The 16,756-nt window shown below is 40.0% G+C and overlaps 1 protein-coding gene and 1 non-coding gene across 2 annotated transcripts in view; one reads left to right on the top strand and one right to left on the bottom strand.

Annotated features, from left to right (window-relative positions):
- LOC113422963 (uncharacterized) overlaps positions 1-16,756 on the top strand; it is a 55,628-nt gene that overhangs the window by 21,336 nt on the left and 17,536 nt on the right. Inside the window, exons 2-8 of the mRNA XM_087954199.1 lie at positions 8,022-8,025; positions 9,334-9,392; positions 10,255-10,347; positions 11,279-11,406; positions 12,458-12,604; positions 15,391-15,474; positions 15,581-15,748. Coding sequence (XP_087810325.1) covers positions 8,022-8,025; positions 9,334-9,392; positions 10,255-10,347; positions 11,279-11,406; positions 12,458-12,604; positions 15,391-15,474; positions 15,581-15,748 — 683 coding nt within the window. The remainder of the gene's footprint in view (positions 1-8,021; positions 8,026-9,333; positions 9,393-10,254; positions 10,348-11,278; positions 11,407-12,457; positions 12,605-15,390; positions 15,475-15,580; positions 15,749-16,756) is intronic.
- TRNAE-UUC (transfer RNA glutamic acid (anticodon UUC)) lies at positions 7,279-7,350 on the bottom strand. The gene has a single exon. It is a non-coding gene; the product is annotated as a tRNA-Glu (tRNA).

The following is a 16,756-nucleotide window of genomic DNA, read 5'->3' as shown; positions in this document are numbered from 1 at the left end:
CACCTTGGATATTTTCAAGGCCAATACATCCCTGAACATATACCAACTTTTCCAGTGAATACAGTATATTAGAAATTGTCATAGTTGGAGGCAGTGAGGAATCTAGTAAGGAAATCTCTCTGAAAGCCTGAAAGTTGTCATGGGTTATCTGGTTATTTCTGTTACATTAGCCCACTGCTGTAATGTCATGGTCATGGGGCTTTAAATCTAGCCTACAAAGACCTTCAAACACCACTTTACTAATAACATGAAAAGCATTTGGCTGACATTTTTGGGTGATGCTATTATATCCTTGTATTCAAAGAAGACAAAATAGTTGTGATACTACTATTGCGGACTGTGACAAACTCTACAGGTTTCTTTTTACCTGGAGAAGCAGGATGTAAAATAGGGAAAAATGCAGAGCTATATATACAGTATACGGTAATTTAAATTGCTTGGAAAAGGATATGATTTGTAACATATTGTTATGCCGTCCAAGTCCTTTTTGCATTGTGGACCCAGAGGAATTATTGTTCAAACCTTGGCTATTGTTCTATATGTCAGCCTCTTTCAGCTTACTATGTTCCAGATGGGCTAAAATTAAATTATAACTTCCAGAATTCCTAGCCATTGGTATGCAGTTCTTGATGAAGGCCTGGATTTTTTAAAATTCTGTTTTCTCTAGGGCTTTAGTGTTTATGGCTGTTTTATTATATTTGTTATCGCTATAAACATTTTAAAATTAAATTCTCATTTTAGGTAATATGAATCAATATGACTTTCTTTCTCTGCTCTTTATTATTATATTAATAAATTAAAAACTAAATCTGGCAATTGATGCAGATGTTTTATTGCTGCCATTTTGACCTGCCCAATGCCAGCTTTCCCATAAAGCAGGAGTGAAAGGATCCTAATTCATTTTGGAATCCTACCTGCCTAAGGACTAAATAAATCAGAGAAGGGGTGAAAAGGGAACAGATGGAGAAAGCCATTTTTCTGCCTCCTGGTAGCAAGCTTGCTGTGATCAATCTTCTGTTAAGATTGTCAGCTGTAAATATTTCAATGATAAAAAGAGTTGGGATGGCATCTTGATTCCATGCTTGCTCACATGTATGTTCATATTGTTGTGAATTTTCATTTGGGAGTTTGGTGCCAAGGGCACAGTGGAAAAGGTGCTTTTGTTTCATAAATAAGGATCAAGAGATAAGCTTTAGTAACAAATTTTCAAAAGCCCTGGAACTAGAGCTACCAGATTCAGGCTGCAGAAATCCAGATAGCAGCAAGAAGCAGCAAGTACATCCTGACCTCTTTTCTGTCATCTAGTGGCTGTTCAGATGTTTGCAGTCAAAATTTAATATTCTTACCAAGAACTATCACATGTTATCTGCTCATTTCTTTCAGTCATTGGCTACCAAAATTGCATAAAATTCCAAACTATCTGGAGAACTTCAGATTGTTTATCTATAACCATGGTTTGTTGAATGAGCCCTATTACATCTGATTATAGTTTAGATTAGAGCAGCGCTTCCCAAATTTTTTTTCCATTAGCTGAAACCACCTATCCATTTTGCCCCATATAGTAAAAAGTTAAATCAATTTAAATGTTCCTGTTCTGATTGTGTAATGGGTAAACCACTTTCATCCAATTGGGTAATTTACCCTGATTTGGGAAATATTAGGTTAAGAGTGTTGGGTAAACCCAACTTGTATTAGAGTTAGATAATGACAGCAGCAAAGATAGCAGCTCTAGATCTGGTAGACTGCTTTTTCTCTTCTCCTTTTACAAAACCACATAAACGAAGGTTGAAACTTGCTGACCTAACCATTTTATATATTAACTATGTTATACAGGTAGTCCTCAACTTATGACCACAATGGAACCCAAAATGTGTTGCTAAGTGACACAGTTGTGAGTTTTGCCCTATTTTATGATCTTTCTTGCAACAGTTAAGTGAATCACTGCAGTTGTTTGTAATACGTTAGTTAGTTAAATGAACCTCACTTTCCCATTGACTTTGCTTGTCAGAAGATTGCAAAAAAAAAAAAAGTGATCACATGACCTGAAACACTGCAACAGTCATAAATATGAGTCAATTGCCAAGAGGCTGAATTTTGATCACATACCATGGGGATGCTACAACAGCTGTGTGAAAAACATCATGTCACTTTTTTCAGTGCCATTGTACCTTTGAATTATCAACTAAGCAGTTGTAAGTCAAAAATCACCTGTACAACAAGGCCAAAATGTAGTTGCCTGATTTTGAACTCATTAGCTGTGTTTGTGTTATGTGCTTGCCCATGCCTAATTAACTTGCTCTAATTTTCTTGGTTCACGTGTGACATGCTGAATTAGAAATTAACCAAGAACTGGAATAAAATATACATATTAAGGTAAAATGGGATTGGTTATATTGTCATTCACTGTGCTGTACAAACAAATCCCATTTTGCTGCAGGCACAGCAAATGCAGTTAATTTATGGTGCTCTGTGTGTTCCCTAAACCATGTCGTGCTTCTCTCTGCCCCAAACAGCAGCAAAATATATTTCCTTGCCACACAGCAGGCTGGGCAGTCCCTATCAAACAAAGCCAATTTAAGTCAAGAGAACAGACACCTGCCAGGGTTTGCCTATCTCTTCTTGCCTAGCTGGTACTACAGCTGGAAGAAAAGAGGGTAGGCAACAGGTGTTTGTGATATGCACACTCTTCCCAGGATCTCACCAGTCTAAAGAGAAATAAGTTGTCTTTGGAGGCCTTGGAGATGGGAAATCAATGGCTGACCAGAACACAGTAAAATTGCCAGATGACCCAGGATCAAGAAAATAAAGCTTGTTATAGCACTTTTACAACCACTCCCTGCTTTTCACAGCAATATAAATCTGCAGGTAAAGCAGCTCTTAAAGTTACAGGATTTTCCTTTTCCCACTTTTGTGGACCTGGAGCCTTTCTGCTTCATATTCCCATGCTTAAAATTAAGGAACAAAATGGCAGCTATGTCAAAAGGAATTCTTCCTGAAGAAATATTCTGCACAAAAAACATTAGCCACGTTTCTTTGATACAGAAACTGATGTTGGCCAAATGAAGCATGGGACTGCCATGTAGCTTGCAATGCCATACTGTGGTTTGTCTTGTTTGGGGGCGGGGGGGGGGCATAAATATCGTGGTTTATAAATCATGGTTCATCATATGCAAACTCAGCTAATTGTGGTTTACATTAAACCATAAAAAACCTGGCTAGTTTTATAACTTCCTTTAAAAAAATAGTCTTTGATTAAGAAAGTTTGCAAACTAGTTTATAAAACCCTGGCAAAATAGTCAGATGATTCAAAAAGATATGGCAGAGCATTTTAGACAGTTTGAAGAAGGAATCAGACATATATATTATCAATAAAGCCATTGGAGAGCTGCAGTCATAAAAATGGCATTGTATGATGTGTTCCAGAGGAAGAATCAGGAGAAAAACATGGGTGCAATCAAAGGATTTGACTCACCAGGCTTTTGATTTAATCCTTGGGCCTGTTTTATGTTCAGTGCAGCCATTTAAGCCAATGAACATTCTTTTGTTAAAAAATAGCATATTGTATGAGGCTCTGATTCACCTAGGATTCCTTTTCAAGTAAGATAAACTCTTTGGTTGATGTAAATTATAGCTTTCAGACAATTAACAGGAAGAGGCATAATTAGATTAGCTCTGAGCAATTTAACAGCCCTCTGGGTTTATTTTAGACTTCTTTTGCCTGACATGATTATGTTAAGGTTTCTGTACTTAGTTTCTTGAAAATTACAATCTGGTCACACAATTTCCATAAGCAACACCACTCCTCCTTCCTTTTTAAAATAGTTTTTATTAAGAAAATATTCCAACAGAATAATGCAAATTATGAATTGAAAAGAAAAAAAGGATAAAATGTTTTTCTGTTCCTTTCTATTTTTTTTCTCACAAAGTAATAAGTGGCCTTCAAACCTCTTAAAGGCAGTTACAAGCACATTTATATAGGTAATCCTCGATTTACAACCACAATTGGGATTGAGATTTCTATTGTAAATTGTTGCAATCAAATCCAGTCAGACTCCATTTTACAATTTGTATGGTGGTTGTTAGGCAAATCCAGCTTCCCCTCTTTTGTTGGAAATCAACAACATCAGAAATTGCTGTCACATGACCAAGGAAATGCTGCAACTGATTGTAAATGCGAGCTGGTTGCCAAGAGCCCCAATTGTGACTGCGTGATTTGGGATTAGGAATAAAGATACTCCTTGATTTACAACAGTTCATTTAGTGATATTCAAAGCTACAACGGCATTGAAAAACATAACTTATGACCATTTTTCATATGACTGTTACATCATCCCCATGATCACATGATCAAAATTCAGGTGCTTAGCAACTGGTTCATATTTACGATGGTTGCAGTGTCCTGAGGTGGTGGAATCACCTTTTGTGACCTTCTGACAAGCAAAGTCAATGTGGCAAGGAAAGTCGTAAAATGGGGCAAAAGTCACTTATTAAATGTTTCACTTAGCCACATAAATTTTGGGCTCAATTGTGGTCATAACTCGAGGGTTGCCTGTACAAGTTGTAGGTCATTTTTTCCAAAGCTATCATAACTCTGAATCATGGTTAAATGATTGTAAATTGAGGACTACCTGTATTTTATCCTCTGTCTTAGGTTACAACATAATTTTCTACTTTCCATAATCTACTCTTTCTAATCAAATCCATAAATCAAGTTGTTTTTTTCTTGAAAAAAAATCATAAGGGGTTTCCATTCACTAACAATTGTAATTGTTGAAGTCCACAAGTCTTAAAGTTGCCAAGTTTGGAGACCCCTGATCTAAGCAGCAAACAATATTGCCATCGCTGCTAGTTCCATCATCTTCATTCTTCTGTTGGGGGTATTTCAGAGTCTTTCTATTTTTGCACGTTACAAATCTGGCAGCAGTGACATATATAAAAATCTCCCATAGCACTTTTCTAATTATCCATTATCCCCTGCCAAAAAAAACCTTCTCATTTCAGCTTGAATCTTTAAAATTCTTTGTATTGTGTTGAACCCAACATTTTCTGCTTCTTTCACAAGTTTACTAGACAGATAGGATAAAATGACCATGTTGTCCATATTTCCTATATAAATTTGAAGTATCTTTTATATATTCCCAATCATTTTTCTGGAGCTATATACCAACAATCCATTATTTTATAAATGTTTTCTTTGAAATTATAACATAATATGAATTTCAATCCTTTTAACCGCATGTTTTCCCACCATCTCAACATTATGTTATCACAAAAGTTCTTAGCCCATTTTATTATGGCAGCTTTCAATTGTTCTTTGTTTCAAATTTCATGGACAAAAATTTGTGCATTTTAATCAATTACAGAATCAGCTTCAAATTCTGTCTGATGCTGCTCAATTCTAAATGCCCTATTATTTGCTTTAAATCTTTCTTTTTAATCGTCTATACAAAAACCATATCCTCTGCAACCAATTGTTCTTTTGGTTTCATCTTTTATCCTTCATGCTCGTGTTCTTACATCTCCCAAGAGTTAACTATTTCTCTTTGCCTGCTGTTTCTTTCTTTCTCCTGAAAAAGAGGTGCCTGTGCCTTTTAAAACCAGACTATTCAAGAGGGGCAGCCTCTTTTTATTTTGGGAGGCCTCTGACGAATTATTGCTTACAAAAGGCACAAAATGTTGCCAAGAGCTTTTTTTTAATTTTTTTGAGCAAGAAATAACAAGCAGTTATAAAACAAATCATGCTAAGGGAATCTCTTTAAACTGAAAAAGAAAGAAAAAGAAAAAATATTTATCCTGGAAGGCCAAAGGAAAAAAACTGCAGAAAGTAACAGCTCTGTCAACAGCAGATTTTTAAAAATGAAAAATGATAGGTATGCATAATGCCATGATTATGCAAAGTTCCTAAGTAAAAGATTGCAAGCTAAAAAACAGGTGAAATTAAGATTCACATGACAGATGCCACTGACCTTTTTCTTTAGCTGCCATTCCTCTATAATCTGTACGGTTCTTCTATTTTCTGAAATATGTCGGGCAAATTCAGAAAACATTGGACAAACACATCACAATTTGATTAGGATTTGGCTCTTTAATATGTAAATATTAATCTGTGAGGAAAAGTATCAAAGAAGTCTGTCCTGATCATATGCAAAGTATACTCCAATAAAACAGCTTTCCCACAAGATTGTTCCCATAATCTTTGAGAGCCAGTTTGTGTAGTGGTCAGACATCACTGGAGAAACTTTCAGTGGCTGACTTTTGGCCAGCCTCTTTTTCAGCCATAGAAAGCGGGCAAGCAATTAGTCCAGGCTGCCAAAAGGAATCCAGACTGACTCATGTATAAATGATGGGTACATGATATACAAATATATAATATACAAAATGCATTATAAATATATTGTATAAACAAAAAACATCTGGGGCATCACTGGACTACCATTGGCACTGACAAAATCACCCTCAGTCAATTGCAAAAGGCAGCTTTTCTTGGCACAGTCTTTAAATAGAAAGACAAAAATGCCAAATCCAGTCTGAACATCTGACTGCGTGACAAACATAATGATGATGACAAAAATCACCATCAAACAATTGCAAAAGACAGCTTCATGTGGAACAGCTTACATCCTGTAACAGTTCCTTCCAACAAGCAACATCTGCCTTATCTCTGGTTCTTGAAAAGGATTCAGTAGGTGCAGCATAACAATGCAAACTCATCTGGCTGTGCACCCAACCATAATCATTTTTTACCACTAGAAATGAAAAGTAAACATTTAAACACCTGGAGATGAATCAAAACGCCTGGAATTGAAGTGGGCTGCAGTATATCTCCCTAGATTAGAATTTTTCCCTAGATTGGAATTTCCTCCTGGAATGGACAAGAGCAGTCAGGAGGCTATCAGCTTCTTCATTCAAAATGGGCTTTATATAAGGCATATCATATGCTTATCTTACTTTCTGCAAATCTGCATTGTAATCTTCCAAGTGTCAAGTAATCGTATTCTAGGTTGGTTGTATTTTACGAATGTTGCATTAAACAATAGTTTCTTACGCAGTATTGCCTTTCTTAAATATTGTAAAAGGGGCCCTTGAATAGAAGGGGTGGTGCGTAAAAATATAAATCGAGTACACAGGAAATGAAGGTTACAGATAAACAGAACTATGGCAAGCATTTTCCAAATACCTAGGGCAGGATTTGCACAGAATGTAACCAAAAATTTTCATGTAAGCTAGTTTAAAATTAACGTTCTCCAACTTGAGGAAGTGTTGTTCCAAAAGTAATCTTTCCCATACCGGGAGTCGAACCCGGGCCGCCTGGGTGAAAACCAGGAATCCTAACCGCTAGACCATATGGGAAGGACATAGCGAACCTGTTTCCCCAGCTCAGGTCAAGGCTGAAGAAAGCCAAGTCAAGCCAGCCCGTGCCTGCCATCTTTTGGAGGGACAGCAAAGTGCTATAATTTAAAGCAGTCGTTTTTCTGAGCTACTGTGCTTTGCATTGTCAGCCCTATGCAACAATAAGGCTACTACAGTAGTATCTTAAATGGAAAAATGCCCGCTGGAGTTTCCCTACATTTACCTGATAGTAAATTCTATGATGAAGTTATTTCCAGGAAGGCGCGTTTAGGATTGCAGCTCGAGGTCCCTTCGGACTGAGATGCTGAGCCAGTCTGCAGAATTCCAAAAATCCACTAGAGGGCACCAAAGAGGAAGAGGTTTCTGTTTCGATTCCCTGCCATCCAGCGTTAGTCCAGAGGTTTGCAATCCAACAGGAACGCCTCTTCCTCTGTTGAATCCAATTAAGGAGTAAGGAAAATAGGTAACTGGCGGGAGGTAACGGCAGACAGCTGGGATAGCGTGGGGCAGAGCTTGTTAAAAGGCAGCTGCAAGCTCTCCTCCCTTAATGTTCTCTTCTGAAATTGCTTCTGTACTGATGGGAAAAGTCTGAGTGATCCTGCGGAAGAGAACTTTTAGCTTGGTAGTTTTGTCCTTCTCATGTTCCAGCAGAATGGTTTCATATCTTGCAGTAAGGTGAGCTTAGAGGGATGGTGGAAAAAGTTGGCCTGGACTTAGAATTTTTTTTATCTTACTTAAAATAAGCTTACTATTTGGGATTGTGGTCATATTAAGCTGCATTTTACTTAACTGCGGTTTATTAGATAAGCAATAACTAGTTGGGTTCACATAGCTTGCAAAACTATCTCTAATAGCTTAATGTGATACATGAATCCAAGTATTTAACACAATAGACTGTTAGCTTTCCCTAGATTGTATCCTAATAGTTTTATCACTATATTCTAACAACCATGTAACTTCCTACGCTAAATTATAACGTGGTTTATTTTTATTTTGGCTTAATCATCTGTTGCTTGTAAACCATAGCAGATAGCTTAGTGTGTATAGTTAAATAGTCAACTATAGCTATAAACTATAGTTATACCCGAGTCTCTTCCTAACCCAAAATTTGTGAGCATGTTTGGCTGAGGTAACTTATTGCATCCTGTGATTTTATTTGATTGGGCTTGATATGATGGTTCAATCAATCCATTGTGGGTTGTAAACCAAGCACTTTGTGAACCCAGCCAGTGGTCCCGTATGACTAAACTATGGTGGTATTCTAAGATGGGAACTCAGACTTGGATGCATTATGCTCTCTCTGGGTTTGCCAATCAAAACCAAGATGTGATTTATTTGATTGTTATCAAAGTGGTACATGTGCCCATCATCTCTACTGTGCCTTATAGGTTTTGGTTTAATGGAAAGATTGAGTCTGGGTCAGGGGTGGGATCTTAACTGGCATAACAACCAGTTCGGTGAGGGTGTGCGCACCAAACGTGTGCTGTGCATGTGCACTGTTTACAAATAACTGGCTCCTGCAAGCATTCACGTTCTGCTGACGCACAGCACTCAGCTGTGCCGCGCAAAGCAGCTGAGGTGGAAAAAGCAGGGAATAAAGCACAGCCTAGAGCCCGGGTGGGCAGGTGGGCCAAACAGAACAGCAGAAGATTGTCGCAGCGAACTGTTTTGGTCTCAGCTGCTCTTCAGAGCTACGGGTTTGGCAGAACCGGTAGAATCCCACCCCTGGTCTGGGTGTTAACTTATTTTGGCAATGGATTTTCTGTGAGAACGGAACTGAATGAAAGCTGCTGAGCAGCTTCTCTTCCTGCTGGGGAGACCTTGAAGTGGGTTTTGGCTTTCAGCTGTGCTGGATCCTGAAATCTCAGCTTCTTCTACAGCTAGCCAGCATCTTATCAAGCATAACGATCAGCCTGGGGAGAGTGCCACCTGTGGTTGAGTTGCCTGTATAAAATGTGACCTGTACCCTAATATCTCTTTCAGGCTGTTTCTCCTAGTTGTTCTGGTCCCCAGAACATGGCTCCAGCTTGTTTCTCTAGCAGGTAAGCAGGAGGCTGAGCAAATGCAAAACAAACTGCTTTGTAAGATCTCTGTGTGGCTTTGACTGCCTCTGGAGAAGGACATCTCAATGGTGTGGAAAGAGTCACAGGTGTCCCTCCCCCACACACACTTTTTTTCCATCTTGAAAAAATAGAAGGCGGCCTAGTCCTCACTTTGGCTAATCACACAAATTGGGCAGAGATCCTGTCTTGCTCTTTCCCAAGGTGCAACCTACTAAGGAAAGAAATGGTACCTTCTAGATACTTTGACTAATTGTTTCTTCCACTATTCCTTATTAGATTGGTTAATAAGAAAGATCAGATCTGTAGGCGCAGCTAGAGATAGAAAAGCACCTTGGGATCCAGTCTTGGGCAAAGCATTATCGTTAAATTCTTCCAAGCTCTTCCTTACTACATTCATAATCCATACAGGTTCTGCACGGAGTAAGCTGGTTTGGGTATTCTTTATCACAGCCTTCCCCAGCTTAACAGGCTTTAGTTATTTGGATTATCTGTTTGGCCTTTAGTCTCTGACTGGAAAGAAAGGAATTGGAGTGTAAAATGTCTGGAGAAGCTGGTAAGTTGGTGCAGGCTTCGGTAGTTATCAACTGGATCATGTCAGGAATTCACAGATATTCTGAGCAGTCGCCTAGCCCAGTGGAGGGACCAAAACCTGCTCCTTTCGGAAATTTTTTCCCCATGCCGATTCAAGGATGCTAAAACAGATCCAGTCAGCTTGCAACATTCCTCACAGGGCGATTGTTGGGAGAAATAGGCAAAGGAAGCACTAGATACACCACCTTGTGCTCCTGAATGAAAGATGAGATTAAAATCTAATAAAATATTCTTCCTCTTTGCGGTTCAGATCAGGTGCAAGTGGAATGTCTAGGTAGCCTTGCAAAACTCAAGTTGAATTCGAGTTATTTCCAGAACAAGTATGTTGGTTTTGCTGCCCTTGGTGAGTCTTGATCCTCCTCTGTCTTTTATTATGAATTATTAGAAATTCTTCAATCTGATATTTGCTTTTTAATACAGTATTCCATCTGATGATGCAATGATGAAGTAATGCTATGCAATAGTGCAGTGCGGTACTTCAGAGTCAATCTCCACAGAATGTTTTAAAATGCACCACAGGAGCATGCATGGAGCATGTTGCTTGCAGCATCTTAAAGCAGCCGGGTCTATTCCCAGGATCATCTGGCAGCTGCCTTAAAATGTTGCAAACAGATGCAGTGTTCACTCTCTGCAACATCTTTCAGGAAGTGAATCTAAAGAACTGTGTGGCTTTCTTATCTGAGTGGTTAACTCTCAAAGTTCTAGGCAAGTGACAATAACTTGTGCTATAGGTTCAGTTTGTCTTTCTAAGTTAACCTCCCTTCATACCATTTGGAAATCACATATTTGGGTCTGTTTACTGCCTGGATGGGAGGCTGTCTGTAAATCCCACCTATGTCCTCCACTTGCACTTCGAAGGAATGGTTTCTGTATGTTGTAATTGCTCTACATCTCCCCACCACCATCAGATTTTAAAAAAAACCTGGTATATTAGAACTATTAATATCAATTGATTTTTGAGACAAAAGCTATCTTAGCCATTTAATTTTGTAGACACCTCTGTAGTGTGCTCTCTTCTCTGCCAATGATGGCATGCTCCTATAATTCTGATGCATATTTTCTCTACTCAAGCTCTCCCATCTTTAATGCTGTACCACAAGGGAGGAAATCACTTTCCCCAAACATTTGCAAATCTGGATCTGGCTTAAGTGGGAAGAAGGCTTGTGCCACTATCTTTTATGCAAGATCACGCTTGCCGACAATATGATGCTGATAACTCTGCTTAGAAATGCAGTTATTTTGTTTCTAAATAACCAATATATTTGTTCTTTCAGATCAGTTTGGCAGAGCTTGGCCGATTGATGAGGTCCAGGCTATGAAATGTGGCTATACCATCTTCCAGGATGCATGGGGGAACATTGAGTTGCGGGCCTCCCTGATGGGCTGCTACACTCAGATAGTGGTAGGTAGGAGAGGTATATAATGGTGGACTGACTATAAACCAGGCTCTGGAATTCTATGCTAACATTTCTGAAACAAGATGATTTATTCGTCATCCATCTTCTTTTGGGCAAAGGCTGCAGGCAGAGGTTCTGTAGGGTGTTGAGCAGTGGTGGGATTCAATTTTTTTTTACTACTGGTTCTGTGGGCGTGGCTTGGTGGGCGTGGCAAGGGAGGGATACTGTAAAATCTCCAGTCAGAGGTGGTATTTGCTGGTTCTCTGAACTACTCAAAATTTCCGCTATTGGTTCTCCAGAACTGGTCAGAACCTGCTAAATACCACCTCTGGTGTTGAAGGCACCATAAGGATAGACTAGAGCAAGAAAGGAAATGGGTGTGATCAAAGCAAAAAAAAAAAACCCTATGTTTTTATGTTGTCATAAGCCAATCTGTAAAGCATGGGTGTCAAACTCTCCATGTCATGTTGCCATCATGTGACGTTTCACGATGTTTTTTCCCATTCATGGATCTGGGGTGGGCATGGCCTGCGCATGAGGCATCTGACCTGTGGGCCGCCAGTTTGACACCCGTGCTGTGAAGTGTTCAGACATTTTCTTCATTATTCCCAGGGTTAAGATGTTTAACTTGAATCTACAAAAATCTGAGGGACCCCGAAAAAGAAATGCAGAATGTTGTTCCCAGGTTGGAAGATGTACATACAAACACTAACCTAGGGGTAGACAAGGTCATGATACTGCTTATCACTGCCCATCTTCCTAGGGTACATGCGGTCCTACTATATAATTGTGAGTCACCATCCTATGAAGCTTGTAATTTGTTCTGCAACACTGTTAACTTCCTGCTTGTGATGTTGATGTGGAAATTGTTAATCCTGTTCCAGCCGTTCTGAAGATGTCCTCTTCCTACACTGAACAGTACATTGCACTAGTAATGTTGTACCTTAAGTAGTTAAACCAGCACAACTTAATCGTTTGGAGGCATCATTTCTATATGCACATCCAAAGACCTTGCTGTTAATTATTGTTTTATTCTTTCTGCAACTTTTTATTCAGGATGATCGGCAGTTCACGCTAACCATACAAATCCAGGCAGCAACACACCCAGAGATGCACAATGCAGCTTTGCTTAATGTCCCTGTGAGTTGCTCGTATGGCCCCTGGCAGACCAGGGAAATTATTTGTGAGACAAACTATATGGAGGTAAGTTTGGAGAATAGTCGAGCAACCCTCAGCCACTGATAGTGCTGCACAATCAAAATTGTGATGGTTGTACAGTTTTCCTATAAACATGCTGCCAGGAGTTCTCGGGTGCATCGTGACCGTGGACAGCTGAACTGCACTCCAACAGCTCTCGTTCTGTGTACGTTACCTAGAAATAATGGAAGTAGAATGCAGTTGGCACTTTAACTGGGATGGACTCTTAGATTCTGCTTTAGGGTTGTTATTGTTTTTAGTATCACCAGGTTAAAGCCTATGGGGGAAATAATGTGAAAAGAGATTAATGCTGGAACTGTATGTTCTCTTTTATGGATGCCAGTTGCAGAATCTGTAACCAAGAACTCCTAAATCCTCTGCCAAAGAAAGTCACATTTTGCAAGTATAATTTTGTACCCTGGCTAGATGTTGAATTGTGTCAGTTTGGGGAGAGGCAACTTTGGGAAGGGTTGAGGACATGAAAATTTTGTCAGTCTCTACCTTTCATTCCTTCTAACATTTTGACAAATACTACTGATACCCACAAGTAGGGCTGTGTGCTCTTCTGTTCAGTTGCCTGAGACAACACAAGCACACCCAGCTTTCCATTACAGGTGATCCTTGACTTACAGCACTTCATTTAGTGACTGTCCCAGGTTACAATGGCACTGAAAAAGGGACATGACCATTTTTTACACTACCATTGCAGCATCTCCATGGTCATGTGATCAAAAATTCAGATCCTTGGCAACTGACTCCTATTTATGACCGTTGCAGTGCCTTGGGGCTCATGTGATCACTTTTTGGGACCACCTGACAAGCAAAGTCAATAGGGAAGCCAGTTTCATTTAACAATCATGTGACTGGCTTAACAACTGCAGTACTCGCTTAACAAAGATCATAAGAAAGGTGGTAAAGGTGGTGAAATTGGGCAAAACTCATTTAGCAAATGTCTCACTTAGCAACAGGAAGATTGGGCTCAATTGTGGTCATAAGTCGAGGACTACCTGTATAGCCACTGGATTTGACTCACTAAGATGAGATTGATGAGTAGTTCAACAGGTGATAGACTAAGGCAGTAGCTGGATTTCTGTCATGTCAATGCAAGGCTGTAGAATAGTTTTTGTATTGGGATAATCTATTTGAGTGAACATTAGCTTGTTCCGTCATCATGCCAGTCATCGGGTCCAGCTAGAATGGCAGCTGAATCTGGTTTCAGGGGAAATGCTGGAAGAAACTTTCCTGCTGCAGAAAGGACCCAACTGCCTAACTCCAGAGCAATGGGTCAGTCCAGTCTAGGGACTGGGGGAAGAATAATGCAGAGCTGGGTCCAGAATTTTCTGCACAAAGGAGTTTTGTTTTATTTTTTTAACATAGTAAGGCTGGTTCTGTTTTCAGATAACCTTGAATGTGCTTGGAGGTAAGTTTGAAATTGAACAATTGAAGTAACACATATAAAGATCCATATTATACCATATAAAGAGCCATATTATACACCACACACAATATTAACACCGGTCCAGTATCTGATTTTGTTAATATAAATGATGCTGTGCTTCAGTGGCTAGATGGCTTAGACATTTGGTATTTGAACACAGATCTTTTTAACATTTCTATTTTATTGTATTTTACTAATCTGGTTGAAACGTTAATATATTGTAGTCCATGTAGGATATGCCATAGGCTAAATAAAGGAATATACCACACCCATCAGTCTGAGAATTTAAGCAGTAAAAATAGAGACAACGTTCTCTCCTCAGTTTCCCACTGATCCAGGATGGAAAACTCAGCTGAAGTCAGGGCAGCGTAGATACGTGGTTGGAGCAGACTGGCCTCTTTGATAGAGGTAGTAGAAGTGAGAACACTTAATTTATAGCATGGGCATGAAAATAAGGCTGCCTGTCATGTCCTGCTTGCAGTGTAATGTGCCTTGCCTCACCTGCAAAGTATGATCCAGGAAGCATGGATCAACACCCCAGAGATATCAGCTGGCCTCAGGATTACAAATATGAGCAAGGTGGCCTCTCACCAACCTGAGTGCTCATTTCCCAATTGCGTGGTCTCGGTGTAGCAACTAACCATTCTGCAGTGAGACAAGCCTGCACGTCATCTCAGGACTTTCCCAATGTACCGCAACGCATTTGCTTTATATGACCTCCTCTAAGCTTCTGATAATACAACACATACTTCTGATTTCTGCAAGGAGTGTTGCCTTAAGCAGGAAGTTGAGGTGAGCTGCCACTGTGGCTGCAGAAGCGGAAGGTGCTGATGCCTTATCTGAGATCTTTAAACATATATTAGCCTGGGCAAACGGAACATTCATTACCCATTCTGGGTTCTCCTGATTAAAGAAAGTGACTTCCATTTAATGCCTGTTTGCACTATGCTGTTTTCCATCACACATCAAACCAGGATGGGGAGTTCCCAAGATGGTAACGCTGCAGGTCAGAACATGGCCCTTCTTGACCATCAAGAAAGGAAGAAACAGATTGTAATTATTGAGAAGGTTATAGCTTAATGCAGGGGTGGAAAACTACAGCCCTTTTATGACTTGTGGACTTCAACTCCCAGAATTCCTAAGCTAGCCATGCTGGCTCAGGAATTCTAGGAGTTGAAGTCCACAAGTCATAAAGCGGCCATAGTTCCCCACCTCTGCCTTAATGACTGCAAAAACATCCAGGCTGAATTAAGAACTGGAAGCAATGGGATGGAGTAATAGACATTTATGCTCTTAAACCTCTTAAATACCTTGAAGTATCTTCCAACTATACTGTCTCTTGTTTCCCCTCCAGGTCTCAGTGAGAAGAAATGTTCCTTTAATCTCAGATGGTTTTGTTCAAGATCAACCTGAAGACTGGGCATCTGCTTTCTCAGAGGTATTTCTCTCTCTTCTCCTTGATCCAAACAGCATAATTTCCACGCAGACAGTTACATAACTCTTAAAATGCTTCGGTTTTCTTGCTTTCTGCTCCCACGTTTTAGGTCAAAACTGGAACTCCCTCCATTTGGCAAATAATCTTTCACATGGACTCTGGAAACAGGCTGATGACGGTTGAAGAAGCTCAAGCTGCTGGTTATGGGATTAACATGACAGAGACCAGGATGGTGTTGAGAGCGCCCTACAATACATCTCAAGCTCAGAAAGTGGAAGTGAGCTCACTTTAATTTTCAGAACACATGAAGATGCAGGACAGAAGGCAGTGACCAGAATCCACACGTTCAGTAATGTTGTTTAGCTAAAGTAATAACCATAGCTCATGGGAATAGGTGTTCATTTCTACCCTTCTCCTGTCATGTCCCTGTTAGAATCTGACTCCGAGGGAGAGGAGGAACAGCCGACAGGGAATGGGAGTGTGGCTCTGGAAGTTGTGGAGGAAACTGAGGAAGGGCACAAGCCGGCTGGGCATTCAGAGGAAGAACCAGGCCCATCCCCTCTCCATCCTAGGTCGTGCAGGGAGGAGCGGATAAGGGAGAAACGTGAATGGTGTGGTCTACAGGGGAGGAAAGAGCCTTGATCCCCTTCATGGGCTGCTGCTGTGAGAACTGTTTAAAAGGACAAACTGCACATGGGCCAGTGCTGGAAGCAAAGCGTGAAAATATTTCTAGTTTGTCAGTTCTTATCTGAGTTCTGGCATCCTTCCCAATGTGTGTATTTCGATATCTCTGGACATCTTCAAGCCCTTATCCTGCCTTGTGTCATTCATTGCTTCAGTGTGGTTTGTGTTGTTTTTTCCTATTTATAATTTATGCGTATTTTGAGTCTGAACGGAAGTTCTTCTTTTTTGCAACTGTTTGTGAGGGAGTTTTTTCTCCAGTCAATGATAATTGGACCTTTGAAGCCAAGTTGAAGGAATTAAAGGGACTTCACCAGTTTTTGTGACTTTGTTCCTTCTGTATCCCATCCTGGGTCATCACATCTCCATTGGTAGGGATAGGCACAAGGGATTGGTGCCTTCAGTCTAAAGCAGGGGTCTCCAACCTTGGCAACTTTAAGCCTGGAAGACTTCAACTCCCAGAATTCCCCTGCCAAGAACTGGTGACATCCCTGTTCCCCTTCTCACCTATCTGCCCAGGGATACTTGCTCTTTTAAAAAAAATGAAATGTCATCAAATATGATTCATATATAGAGATACATTTTATTCCGTGTCCTGAAGAGC

Source organism: Notechis scutatus, chromosome 2, assembly GCF_049901735.1.
Source record: "Notechis scutatus isolate UNSWTSFEM ecotype Mainland chromosome 2, rNotScu1.2, whole genome shotgun sequence".
In the NCBI taxonomy this organism is placed as follows: Eukaryota; Metazoa; Chordata; class Lepidosauria; order Squamata; family Elapidae; genus Notechis; species Notechis scutatus.
This window is presented reverse-complemented; position numbering and strand designations above follow the sequence as displayed.